General features: G+C 43.5%; 1 protein-coding gene across 2 annotated transcripts in view; it reads right to left on the reverse strand.

Annotated features, from left to right (window-relative positions):
- ARL15 (ADP ribosylation factor like GTPase 15) overlaps nucleotides 1-8,309 on the reverse strand; it is a 419,067-nt gene extending 410,758 nt beyond the window's left edge. The window contains exon 1 of one of the 2 annotated variants that reach the window (XM_036848566.1): nucleotides 8,171-8,309. In XM_036848566.1, the coding sequence (XP_036704461.1) occupies nucleotides 8,171-8,218 (48 nt within the window). In that variant the 5' untranslated portion in view covers nucleotides 8,219-8,309. The remainder of the gene's footprint in view (nucleotides 1-8,170) is intronic. The other variant, XM_036848565.1, reaches the window with a different exon arrangement.
- Between the last annotated feature and the right edge of the window lie 5,673 nt (nucleotides 8,310-13,982).

A 13,982-nucleotide genomic window follows, 5' to 3' on the forward strand; every position in this document is an offset into this window, starting at 1 on the left:
CATTATCATAAAAAATCCAAGAGTTTATATGGAATGTCCATTGCAGCATTATTTATAACAAACATTAACAAAATAAAACAAAAATTGAAACAAACATAAAATATTCAATGAAAAGGTGATTAGTTAAGAAAATTATGGTTTACAGGTATAATGCAGAAAATTAATGTTGCAGAAGAGAAACTTAAACATAAGTGTAAAAAGCAAGTTATAAAACTATATCTTCATTATAATTCAGGATTGAAAAATATTAATCGGATCTCTGTGGGTTGCTTGGATTACAGATATATATTTTTTCCATTGTGCTTGGCTGTGTTTTCCAAATTTCCTCACTAAGCTTTTACTTTAATAATAAATATGTTACCAAAATAATCTCATTCCTTACACAGGCAAGAATATGTATGTACATGTGTTAATATGATTAAAAAATGACTGCTCTAAACTGTAAAACAAACTGAATCATAAAAGACTGATATTCACATAAAATTTCATTAAACAATTTATATGATTCATTGTGTGGTACTAAAAACAAGTAAACACACACACGCAAAATCATGCCTCAAAACCAACACCTATTCTTTTCTTTGAGCTTCTCACAAAATCCAAATAAGATCTCTACATATAAAACCAGAAATGGTAATATCCAAACTAGAACTATAAAACAAATATCTACAGATACATACAATAACATTTGTTAACCTTAAAAACATTAGAGAAATAAAACAAGTTTCAAGAAGATAAGGATGGTCTGCTACAATTCCTTTAAAATTAACACACACAGAACAATACTCTATATTGTTTATGCATACATGCAAATATAATAGAAATGCAAAAACACACATGAGAATGATACCCACTAGCTTTGGGATAGTTGTCACCACTGAGAAGGACAGAGGAAGAAAGCATGGGAGAGAAGGCTTTCGCCTTAAAGTTTCTTTCTTTTTTTTTTAAAAGAGCACCAGAGTTTTGAAGTTAAAATGGCAAAATGCTAACAACTTCAATCAGGGAGGTAGGTACACAGAAATGTGTTTTCTTATTTTCTGTACTTTTTCTAAATACTTGTATTTATTAAAAATAAAACTTTGAAAGAATTGTATTTTGCTTTAGCTCCTGACTCCATGTGCAGATTGATTAGGAACAGGTGCAGGCCTTCTGCGCCTCAATCAATGGTCCTGGGATGGCTCCAGACTGTCATCTGCTTCCTCCAGAGAAGCAGCTATCTTGTTGAAAAAAGAACCCCCAGGAATCCCTCTGGGGGAGACATGGCCACAGTTGCTAGGATCTAAGTCCTCAACCCTGAGAGAAGCAATCCAGAAGTCAGAACCATTCCCAGCAAAGCTAGGTACAAAGGAACCTGATAAATGAGATGGTCCTGCAAATCCAACTTTTAGTTCCTATTTAGTTACTGTTAAAATCATGTGCTTTTGGCTGTGAGTCAAAGAGCAGAGTACCAATGCTTATGCACAGGGTGAAGGAGAGAGAGGGTAAACAAACGAAAGCAAAATCAGTGAGCAAACTCTCTCACCTTAAGGTACAAACACATGTCCTTCCCCAACTGAAGCGGGGCTGTCTCTGAGCTCCCAGGAGGACTTCTCCCAGGTGACAGCAGCAATCAAGCGACCTCTCAATTTCCAGCCCTGTGCCTGAAATATGGCCCCACTCACTCATCCTCTCAACAACTATTAATTATTGCTAGGTTGGCAGTACTGAACCATGCTTACACGCGTGGGCTTGGAATCCACCGAGCTAGGCTCGTACCCTTGCCCAGACACTCCACTGGTTACGTGATCCTGGCCATTACTCCCCCTCACAAAGCCTTAAGCTCCCTCTTTTCTAAGTCAGTATGTCTTGCGCCTAAGTCAGTAGTATCTGGTTAACAGGACTGTTGGGAGGATTAAATTGGGTGATGCAAGTGAAACACTTTGCACAGTACTTGGTACATAGCTCCTTATTTACCGGGCTCCAGACTCAATTCTGGTGATAAAAGGATGATCAAGATAGTCAGGGACCCTGTACTGATATATGTTACAGATGCAGTGACGAAAACGTTTGCAAAGCGCCCAAGATTAAGAGTTTCAAGATGGTAACCACAGAGCATTAAGCCAAGCATGGGGGCCCTTCTAAGCCACATGCCCACGAAGCCAGCCCTGCCAGAAGTAAATGTGCTCAAACTCTTTGCTGATACTCAGAAGTGAGGGTCAACAAGAACTGGGCTTCTTAGATTCAACCAAACACCAGAAGCATTTAGAGAGAGGCCTGGGCAGAGCACAGCATAACTGAGGGACTGCAGGCTCCAAAACAAAAGCCCATCATTAACTCAATTTGTGAGAAGTATCAGCATTTGTTAACCAAAACGCAGTTGCCAGACATTCCCTAAAAATCTTTTCTTCCTTCTAGTCTACCTCAAAAACAAACGCTTTAGAATTCATGTCATCAGGAGACTTTGCCCAACTGAAATCCGTAAGCAAAAGGCTACTTGGGGCCTAGTGTCTGCTGAGCACAGACCCACTTCCCATCAGCACTTGGTGTAGGAGCAGAGCAGACTTCAAATAAACTGCCAAATAGATTCTGAGTCTCAGGGACTTGTGAGTCTTCAAAAGATGACTGGGGCTTGTGGCCCTGAAGGTGCCCTTGAAGTGACACTAGGGGGCGGAGTACCAGGGTGCCTGGAAACCCATTTGTGGTCACTTGATGAAACACTGGATGGTGAAGGTCACCTCAGTGCCCAGGGTCAGGACATTACAGGGCGGGAGGCTCAGGACACAACACGGTTCTTTCTATCCAGGCTTCTCCTTAACAGTCATGTAGCAGAGCCAAGTCCTTGAGCGCGTGGGAACATCAGTCAGCCTGCTCCTGGCACCTGATTTCTTGACTCAAGAAGCAGCAAGGTATTTACATGAAATACACTGTAGAAATTTCAACTGCATTCCAACAGCTTTAACACCAAGCTGGAAGGAACGCAGTGAAGAGGGAGGGCTCTGGGGTCACAATCCCAGCTTATTACTTGTTAGCTGTGTGAACTTGGGGAAATTACACAACCTCTCTGAGCCTTGGTTTAATGCATTACACGTGGAAAGCACTTACATTATCTGGCACCATAGCAAGTGCTCAATAAATGTTAACTGATCTTACCCTCATAACTCCTATGCTTAATTCCCTCACCCCCCCAGCATGCCTACAAGCACCTGGCTTAGGCGTCCTTCAGAATGCAAGCTCCCAGAGGGCAGGAGTCCCTTCCCCATGTGTCCTCGCTCGGGACTCGTTCTACAAGTCTGGAACAATAGAAGGTCGAGAACCAGAACTACTGCTTTATATCGCAGTTCCTGCTTCATGGTCTGGATATTTTTTAAACTTTTTTGATAAGAGAACTGTTTATTGTGTTTCCATTATTTTTATCTTATGATTTGTTAATAAAAGAATATTTACGTTACTGACTAATCCAGTTGCAGTTAAAATTTAAAAATATGTGGCCTATGTCATTATTTTGTACATAGTCAGAACATACAAGTTATAATGTTCATAGTCATTCATGGTCAAAAACAGCACACTTTTAAGACAATAGAACATCAGATGAAGTCACAACTGTGCCTTCACGCCTCTTTTTGAATGGGCTCACTTACAACTTAGTAGAACCTGAGAGCTCTGTGTACATCAAGAGTTTCTGTTCCTGGTTGGTTGATTGCTTGGTTTGCATCCTGCAAACGGTGATGGATTTGTGCTGATCCACCTACCTTCTCTCACCTGATCTTCCCCATTGACACATATTTTTATAATGACAGGTATAGCCTGTGACCAAGAAACTAGACCAGATTCATCAACCTATACAAGGAAGAAAACTAGAACCCTGGCCTTATTATATCCCAAACCCAATACAGACGTGCAATGATCATTATCTGACAATTAGCATCCAAGACTAATAAAGCACATTTAGTTGTCACATTTTCAGGCCTAGCTTTGCATTTTAGTTCACAGTGAAACAAAGAAAAACACATGAGAGAGAAACCTACCAGCAACCCAAGCAGCAGAGAGAAATCTACCAGCAAGCCAAGCAGCAGAGAGAAACCTACCAGCAAGCCAAGGAGCACATCAGAGGCAGCCTCTTCCTCCTGTGTCTACCCAACTGTCCTGCCACAGGTTCCTGTAGGGCCACCTGCCTGCCAGCCCTACAGCCAAGGGGATCCCAGCTGGGGGCTCATCAGCTCTGAGTTTCAGGGTCATGCGCAAAGCAGGGGTCCCATAAATATCTGTTAAATGGATTAAAGAAAATATCCGAAGGTGGTTTTATTTTTATAGGTATTAAGCTATCCTCAAGAGAGTCTTGTGACTTCCTGCTTGCTGATGACACTCTAAATCTTTCCATATACTGAGACTAATTAAAAGGTAGTCCAGGGACTTCCCTGGCGGTCCAGTGGTTAAGACGTCGCCTTCCAAAGCAGGGGGTACGGGTTCAATCCCTGGTAGGGGAGCTAAGATCCCACGTGCCTTGGGGCCAAAAAACCAAAACATAAAACGGAAGCAATACTGTAACAAATTCAATAAAGACTTTAAAAATGGTCCACATCAAAAAAAAAAAAAAAAAACTTAAACAAAATAAAATAAAAATTAAAAGGTAGCCCATTATTTACCACTGAACGGTAATAGCCATTCCACAGGAGGTATAATAATATCAGCAACATAACCACATTATATTAACATTCTACATCTGAAAAGCAACATGCTGTTTATAAATCACTTTCCCTCCATTGTCTCATGTAATCATCAACAGCATTACACAAAGCATAACAAATTTTATTGCTGTTATTTTGATGGCAGAAGGGGGGAAAAGGTAAAATCCAGGCCAATCAACATGAATCGGTACACAAAGAATATTAAACCGAAAGGAATCTAGAAGTTGATCTTATCCAACCTTCCAGGAAAACATGGTAGACACGTTTTTCATTATAACTTTACTATTTTCTCCTACCTTATTCAAAAAGCTCCACACATTGTCTTACTAATTCTACCTGTAAGAAGAGAGACAGAAAGAAAGATGCTGGTACTGCCCTTTGAACAGCAGCAGAATCTTTACCTACAGACCTGACAGGTGTGCACATGGCCTCTAAAGCCCATCCGGAAAACGCGAAAAAGGTATGTGGCCTGCCAAGCAGATTCCCTCATCAACCGGAAAACCAAGATTTTTTATATTTAAATGGCCACCCAGCCTAAACAAATAATATCTTGATAATCTTAAAGTTAAGAGTAAAAGATACATTTTGCATTCCCCAGACCAAAACACCTAATCCAAACAGATTTTATCTTGTCTTACTTTAGAAGCTGGAGAGGAAAGAAGAATTGTCCCTTCTGTCTCATATTCATTCAATTCAACAAATAAAGATTGGACACAGGGCGATACATATAATTATTTAGGATAAGCAAGTTACCATTATTTCCCTAAACTGAAATCAATGAAAACCCTATCCACCTTATCTGTCACCTCTAATTGAGAGCACTTCTTTTAAGTTAAAAAATCAACAGCAGCCTCTAAGATCAGAGAGCTTCATCAATTGTTTTAATATCTGCAATCTTAATGAAAGCTGTTAAAAACAGCACATCTACGTTTCTCTCATTTCTCTTCCTCTCCGCTCTCCTCCAAATGAAAAAGGTTAAATGATGACATCCAGCCTAAAGAACAATGCATACACACACACAGCTCCCTCTTCCAGCTTCCAACAGCAACGATAAGAAAGTCGAACACTGATTAAAAAGAAAAAAGAAGAAAAGATGGCACACAAATTATTCCTGTCAAGTGCATGGACAGGGTGCTTACTCTAGTCCACAAGCTCAACAAAATCCGAAGAATCAAGCTCAGAATGAAAGGAGCATATTTTCTCTGGAAAGTAAGTAAAAGGACTTGGGAACTGATTTTTAAAATGAGATCCCAGACAGAGTCAATGAAATTGATTTTCATTTTTTAGAAATTGGTTTTTAATAAACCCCATATAAACATTATGTACGAGCAAATGAATCCGTCTGAAAGGCAAGAAGAAAGGAATGGTGTGTGGAACATCATTTTCTCTGAGAGCTGATAAGCAAAACGTAAACACAGAAGACCACCTGAGGAGGGTTTCTTCTTTTAAACTTAATGTTTAAGGATTTCCTTAAGTCTTTTCACAGCGAATATTTGGCACCCTCATAAGAACTGACTTATTGCCTTTAAGAGGTTTTTTTCTCACTGCCAGTGATGAGCCAAGTGATTTTTATGGGGCTGTTTCACTGCACTTGTGGATTTTTTTAAAAAGCATAGATAAGGTGACAAAATAATGATTTTTCAAAAATAGGGTGTATGGGGGCATGGCAGGTACAACAAAAAGGCCATGTCGAACTTGGGCCCATTGATTCTGATACAAAACTGTTAGGAAACTGACAAAGAAATAATCTGCTTTTAAGGTAATCCAGGGCCCACAAACATTCCTCCACCCACCCTTAAGACTCTCCATCAGGAAATTAACCTGAGTAATTAAACAGTCTTCCAATTTTTTTTCCCCATGCAATTTGCAAATTTAAAACTCACCCAGTAAATAAAATAATAAAATACCAGAACTACTTGAGTTCCTTTTTAGAAACTACTTAAGAATCCAAAATTAGCTTTCAATAATATAGGTAAGGGCAGCCCCTTCCAATTAGGTAATTATCCTCAACAAACTTTGGCTTTAATTCAGGCAGACTGCAAGACAAAGCCATGGTACTGTATGTGATAAGACAAGCTACAAAACAATCAGTTATTTGATTCAGAAAATAATCTTTAAGAAACATCCAACAACTCTCTTAACCTACATGGCACTTTGTATTTTAAAGAACCTCCTAATCAGATAACCCCCTTAACAGGCTCCCGTTATGGGCAGATAATGTCCCTTTATCACAAAGACAGAGGAAGTTACTGACATCAACAAATGAACAAAACAGAATTTGAACTCAGAATTTTTGACTCCCCTCGATTCACAAGGTCATGCATTAACTGCAGTAACCACCCCTCCCCACAAGACCACCAAACCAGGAACCTTTAGGGGAAATAAGCCCAAGTACAAAATAACATTACAAAACCAGTCCTCGTCCAGCGTTTCTTGACTATGAAAGCATTCACAGTCTTTCTTAGTACAGAATTAAGTGTAATTCCTAGAAGGCACTGGCAAATCTCTGCCAGGCCAATCTGCAGTCAGAAACCAACTGCATGGGTTCAACAAAAGGACAGGACGGTCAATGTTTTTAACCATCTACTTCAACTCTGCATTGCAATAGCGGTTGCGGCTAACAGGGTAAACCTGGTAATTGTTTAGGATCGAACACAGCCAGGGTCAATGAGGATCCCCGTGAACACAAACATGCAGCTCTGGGGAAATAATTTCTGGAACAATACATGGTGCTTGCATAATTACACACACACACAAAACAAGTGCTTTTTAAAGTAATGTTCAGTCCCAGCATTGTGCTGACACTTTTCCCACCTAAACTTCTCAGCATAAACCTGGCCTAAAAAGCACAGGTGGGATCCAATTCGTGCACAGGGTAAAAGCGGCGTGCATCCAAGGCAGGAACGGTGAGGCAATGCCTGCCCCTACCCAATCCCTTCTACCCAGGCTGCGATGTAGATTAGTCCCGTCTACTTTATGGTAATGTGCTTTTAAAACCTCGCGGCGACCGAGGTCATAGCTTTAGAGATCTAATAACAACCAAATGACCGGAGCTGCCGGGCACTTAGTAAGCCATTCTGGTTATGGCTCTTTAATAGTACCTGGAGTTCTGCTAAAGGGAGAGGGGGAAACTCCTGCTTCCCGGGATAGAAAAGTCCTCTGCGGGAGCGCAGAAGGAAGCAAGGAACCCGAACGCGTGCAGGGGACGCCCAGCCGCCGCGGCCCCATCTCTCCGGGAGCGCCCGCGCGCCCCTCGCCCCACAGCACAGCTGGCCCGGGCCGCACCTTTACCTGTCAGCTCCACCAACCCCTCGGAGCTGCGGCCCCGCCGTCTCGGCTGCCGCCCCTCCGAGTCCCGGCACAGCTCTAGAGCTTGCTCCGGGAGAAAGAACCCCAAAGGCATCCCATCCCAAAGAAAGAAAGCAAAAAGGCTGTTCCTCCAGGCGGAGGGACATCGGGCATGTCGGGGTCCGAGAGGCGACACGCCACCCCTGCCCCGCACCTACCAGATAATCCATGTACAGAAACGCCTCAGTTATCCGGAGATCAGACATCCGGCAGCCTAGAGCATCCGGAACGGCTCCGAACCCGGAAAAAAAAAGCAGCGTCTCCGGCTGCGAGCGAACAGCCCCTGAAAAAGCCAGCAACAACGAAAATAGCCGAGAGCACCCGAGGAGCCGAAGATTACACAAGGGGCGCGGCGATTGGCCGGATGGGCGGGCAGAAGGAAAAGAGAGCTCTCATTGGCTGCAGCGCCTATAAAAGGCAGGCCACTGGGGGTGGCTGGGGAGAAGCGCGGGAGCTGCCGGGCAGCTGGTTCCTGTGAGGAGGGACGAGGGGGCGGGGGCTAGGGCGGCGCGGGCGGAAGAGCGCAGGGGGAAGGGTGGAAAATCAGCCGGTGCTGTTGCCGCCCGAATTCTGTGTGCCTCCGTGGTCTCCAAGTTGGGTAAATCGGAACCGAACTGTGCACCAGTGCGAGAGAGCCTTAGTGTCTCCTCCCATCACCCAGTAGAAAGCTCGCGCTGAAACGTGGGAGGTGTAGTAGCCACAGATACTTGATGCCCCTCTCCGGAGCGATTTCCTGAAGGCCCTGTGGCCTCGAGACTGCAGGGCAGGGGTGGTTGGAATGTGTAAGAGGGTACTCTGAACAAGCAAGCATGTGACTCGGGGGCGGCCCCTCCCCTCCTTCAGGATGTGAAGCGAAGGCGGACAGCTCCAGCCTGATGTCCCTGGGGGTATACAGAAGCCCAGCTCGGCCAGAGGTAACCCAGGAGAGGCCCTTTTACCAAGACGCTAGATTGCCCCAGAAGAAGCCACTCCCCACCGACGTGAAAGGAAAAGAAAAAAAGTTGAGGGACTCTGCATAAGTCGGTTGTAGACTTGAGACTCTCGGGAAGCATCAGCTGGTCAGTTCTTTGCGTGCTTTGTGTCCTACGCTGTGCACAAATCTATTGCCCCTGAAGAAAATGAGCAATACAATAAGCGATCTGAAAATACCCGAGTAATACTGTTTGTGACCCGATGTCATTATAAGAATTAAAGGTATCTATAAGCAGGTGCACTTGAGATGTGTATTTCCTGGTAAATAATGTGGAAATTAGCATTGGGGTTTCAATATTGCATTCGGCTGACAGCGAAAAAGCCTGAATCAGACAAGAATCAGGATAAGATCACCCAAGCCTCTAGGTTTTGAAGATTTAAGCTATGAACAACTAGCAATGCCAGACACACCTGTCTTATCAGGCTCAGGTGACTGAAGTGTGCTTGCCCACCCCTCAGCGTTTGAGGAGGATGAGGGATTGCTCTCACCGGTGTTAATAATTAAGGCTTCCATACAATAACCTTTCAAGAGTCAAACTTCATCAGCTATCTTTCTGAAGAGGCTGCCTGCCTGTATAAATGTTGTTTTAGGGGTTGAATTTTTATTTTCCCCCAACTTAGCACCTGACTCTTTTGTATCTTCAGGAACAAATTTCCATAAAATAAGCTTACCTGGGGCTGCCAAAACAGTTCTGTGAGATAACAATGGAATTCACCCTAGATATGCAGATAACCCAGAAGGGAGGGTAGCCCTTTAGAGGGGGCTCCAGATTGGTGAGCCACATGATTTAGGGGAACTCATCTCTCTGAACCTGTTGCCTCAGCTGCAAAATGAGAATAACTATAGCCAGAAGGTTTTTTGAAGGAATTAAAAGCCTATAAGTATACACACACTTAGTAGAGAGCTTGATTTTGTTAATCAATTTACAGACAAGTGTGTGTGTAAATAAATTATACTTTGAAGAAATTACAGTGAGTTTTTGCCTATGCAGGAGCTAACTAGACTCAATAGCATCAAGCCATTAGATCCTATTTTAATTTGGTATTGACATGATGTTTGGTTTAGGTTAGGACACGTGTAGGTTTAGAAGAGATTTTGACCTGGATTCTGGAGGTGATGATCTACCACAAACCTACAGCACAATTGGTTGAAACTAATTGCGGAAGTTAAAGGCCTCTCAAACCTGCTAGCAAAAGTAATTCAAATAGACAAGGAAGTGTTTGATTTTTTTCCTTTCTCTCTATGAATTTGCATATCACAAATAAGATAAAGGGTTTGAGTTAGCAAAGAGACACCTTTTGGTCCACTGTCTTACTGATAAGTGATGTCTTGACTACTGTCAAGTGAGGCTCTTGAAAGGCCTGTGAGTTTCTATGCAAGGGAAGATGACCATTCAGGAGCAGTTGGCGTCTGCCTTTCTTTAAAAGCTAACCTTAGTAAAGAAAAAGAATCCTCAACAGAAGGTCATCAGGATAAACATAGTTCATGCTACCTCTAAGAATGAGTAAGCAGGGAAATGAACTTTTCAAGGAAAAGTTCCAAAGGCTACACTGTAGTTCTCACCCTGTTCCACACCATTTGCATATTCATTCTAACTGGCACCAAGGAAAACTTTGTGTTCAGTGTGATGTATTAAAAGAATCTTGTCTTTTGGAAAAGGATCCTTGTAAAAACCTGAAGCTTCAGAACTCCATGTGGAGCACATTTTCCCAATTGTTAATCTTCTGGGGAGTTATGTGTGCACCCTTGTGCAGAAGAAAGAGGCTAATTTATGTTGGTATGAACAGATAATACACTGCCTGCTACATGAAGCTGTGGTCTTAGGTGATAGTTGGCAGCAGTAATCACCCCAATGCATGCTTTTAAAAAAAGTGTGGAGAAGTTAGAATGAATGCATTCAACCTACCCCACTATACACCAAGTAACAGGCTGCAGTGTAGAATAAGGATCTCCTTAAGGTAGTACTGCCTTTGCTCTCAGTAAAAAGGACCCTCTTCCAGATGCCTAAAAAAACATGTATAAGCTCATGAGGCAGTTTCATTACTACACAGGTTCTGAAGAAAGAGGCCATCACTGCTGCTTGTCAAGAGTAAGGAGCAATTCTTTTGACAATCTGTACTCCACAATTCCATAAATATGGCTAGCTAGCCAGAGTTCAAGGAAATTTTTGTTTAAGTGTTACTTGTAGGAAACAAAAACAAATGCGTTTTTGCAACTTGGTCTCCCAAATTCTACCATCCAGAGTAACCAATATATCAGTGGCTATTCCCATCTACTTTTTTTTGTTTCTGTTCGTTTCTTCGATATATAATAACCTACAGAAGAATATTGTCTTTACTAGTTTTATCATGCACACTCACTTCATATATTAAATTCACCATATCATGAAACTCTCTATAAATGTTTAATGGCTATATAAGACTACTGTATAAATGTACTATGTTGACAAATCCTCTTAGATATTACTGCTATAAACATTGCAGGGAATGTTTGCTTATAAAATCACTCACATCTCTTTATCCTAGACATAATTTCTTGCAATGCAATGACTGGTACAAAGAGTATATGAGCATTTTTAATACTCATTTTTGCACTACCTTCTGGTCTTCTTTCCCCTACCCCAACTCCAAAGTAGGGAGTGCTTATCTTGCTGCATTCTTGCCTTGATTGATTGGGTATATTATTCCTTAATAGTTGAGAGGTGGTATCTTTTATAAGAATAACGCTTAAGCCATGGACACTCCTTTTTCAGAAAAAGTAAAGGTGTCCAGACACTGAATTCTCCAGTGGTCACTGAACACATTGAACATTTACTGCCTCCAGTAACTCCTGTGACTTTAAAATTCTCTCAGCCCTTTCCCCCTCAAGTGGTGGCCTTGACCCCTCATCTCTAAGTTAGCCTACTCCCCTTTCTCTGCTTCCTAACCCTTCTTAGTACCACTGTGTCCTGAAAGATGAACCTCAGAGTGGGGTGACCCCACAGGAAGCTGTTAACAGAACTTGGTTCATGAACGGAAGACATCAGAATGAAGTTGGGAGAGCAAGGACTTATTCTAAAAAGATAACTCACCTCTTCCAAAAAGTATTTGCTGGGTCTTGGAGTATTAAAGCAAGATCAGGCATTTAAAATGAAGAATCAGGGGGGACCTTCACAACGGCAGAGGATTAAGACGTGGAGATCACCTTCCTCCCCACAAATACATCAAAAATACATCGACATGTGGAGCAACTCCTACAGAACACCTACTGAACGCTGGCAGAAGACCTCAGACTTCCTAGGAGGCAAGAAGCTCCTCGTGTACCTGGGTAGAGCAAACGAAAAAACAGAGACAAAAGAATAGGGACGGGACCTGCACCAGTGGGAGGGAGCTGTGAAGGAGGAAAGGTTTCCACACACTAGGAAGCCCCTTCACTGGTGGAGACGGGGGTGGTTGGGGGGAAACTTCAGAGCCACGGAGGAGAGCACAGCAACAGGGGTGCGGAGGGCAAAGCGGAGAGATTCCCGCACAGAGGATTGGCGCCGACCAGCACTCACCAGCCCGAGAGGCTTGGCTGCTCACCAGCCGGGGCGGGCGAGGGGCTGGGAGCTGAGGCTCGGGCTTCGGAGGACAGATCCCAGGGAGAGGACTGGGGTTGGCTGCATGAACACAAGCTAAAGGGGTTAGTGCACCATGGCTAGCCAGGAGGGAGTCCGGGAAAAAGCCTGGAACTGCCTAAGAGGCAAGAGACCATTGTTTCGGGGTGTGTGAGGAGAGGGGATTCAGAGCACCACCTAAACGAGCTCCAGAGAAGGGCACGAGCCGCGGCTATCAGCGTGGACACCAGAGACGGGCATGAAATGCTAAGGCTGCTGCTGCCGCCACCAAGAAGCCTGTGTGCGAGCACAGGTCACTCTCCACACCTCCCCTCCCAGGAGCCTGTGCAGGCCACCACTGCCAGGGTCCTGTGATCCAGGACAACTCCCCCGGGAGAACACAGCGCGCCTCAGGCTGGTGCAACATTTCGCCACAGGTGTGCCCTGCATTCCGTACCTCTCCCTCCCCCCGGCCTGTGTGAGCCAGAGCCCCCTAATCAGCTGCTCCTTTAACCCCATCCTGTCTGGGCGGGAACAGACGCCCTCAGGAGACCTACATGTAGAGGCAGGGCCAAATCCAAAGCTGAACCCCAGGAGCTGTGCAAACAAAGAAGAGAAAGTGGGGCTTCCTTAGTGGCACAGTGGTTAAGAATCCACCTGCCAATGCAGGGGACATGGGTTTGATCCCTGATCCGGGAAGATCCCACGTGCCGCGGAGCAACTAAGCCCGTGTGCCACAACTACTGAGCCTGCGCTCTAGAGCCCACAAGCCACAACTACTGAACCCACATGCCACAACTACTGAAGCCCACACACCTAGAACGCGTGCTCCTCAACAAGAGAAGCCACCGCAATGGGAAACCCGCGCACTGCAACGAAGAGTAGCCCCCACACGCCGCAACTAGAGAAACCCCGCACGCAGCAACAAAGACCCAACACAGCCAAAAATAAATAAATATAATAAATAAATTTCTTTAAAATTAGAAAAAAAAAGGAAGAGAAAGGGAAATTTCTCCCAGCAGCCTCAGGAGCAGCAGATTAAATCTCCACAATCAACTTCATGTACCCTGCATCTGTGGAATACCTGAAGAGACAATGAATCATCCCAAAATTGAGGCGGTGGATTTTGGGAGCAACTGTAGACTTGGGGTTTGCTTTCTGCATCTAATTTGTTTCTGGTTTTATGTTTACCCTAGTTTACTATTTAGACCTTATCATTGGTAGATTTGTTTTCTGATTTGGTTGCTCTCTTCCTTTTTTTTTTATATACATATATATTTTTTCCTTTTTCTCTTTTTGTGAGGGTGTATGTGTATGCTTCTTTGTGCGATTGTGTGTGTATAGCTTGGCTTTTACCATTTGTCCTAGGGTTCTGTCTGTCCATTGTTTTTTTGTTGTTGTTGTTGTTTTTAGTATAGTTTTT

The sequence above is a fragment of the Balaenoptera musculus genome, chromosome 3 (genome assembly GCF_009873245.2).
Source record: "Balaenoptera musculus isolate JJ_BM4_2016_0621 chromosome 3, mBalMus1.pri.v3, whole genome shotgun sequence".
Lineage (NCBI taxonomy): Eukaryota > Metazoa > Chordata > Mammalia > Artiodactyla > Balaenopteridae > Balaenoptera > Balaenoptera musculus.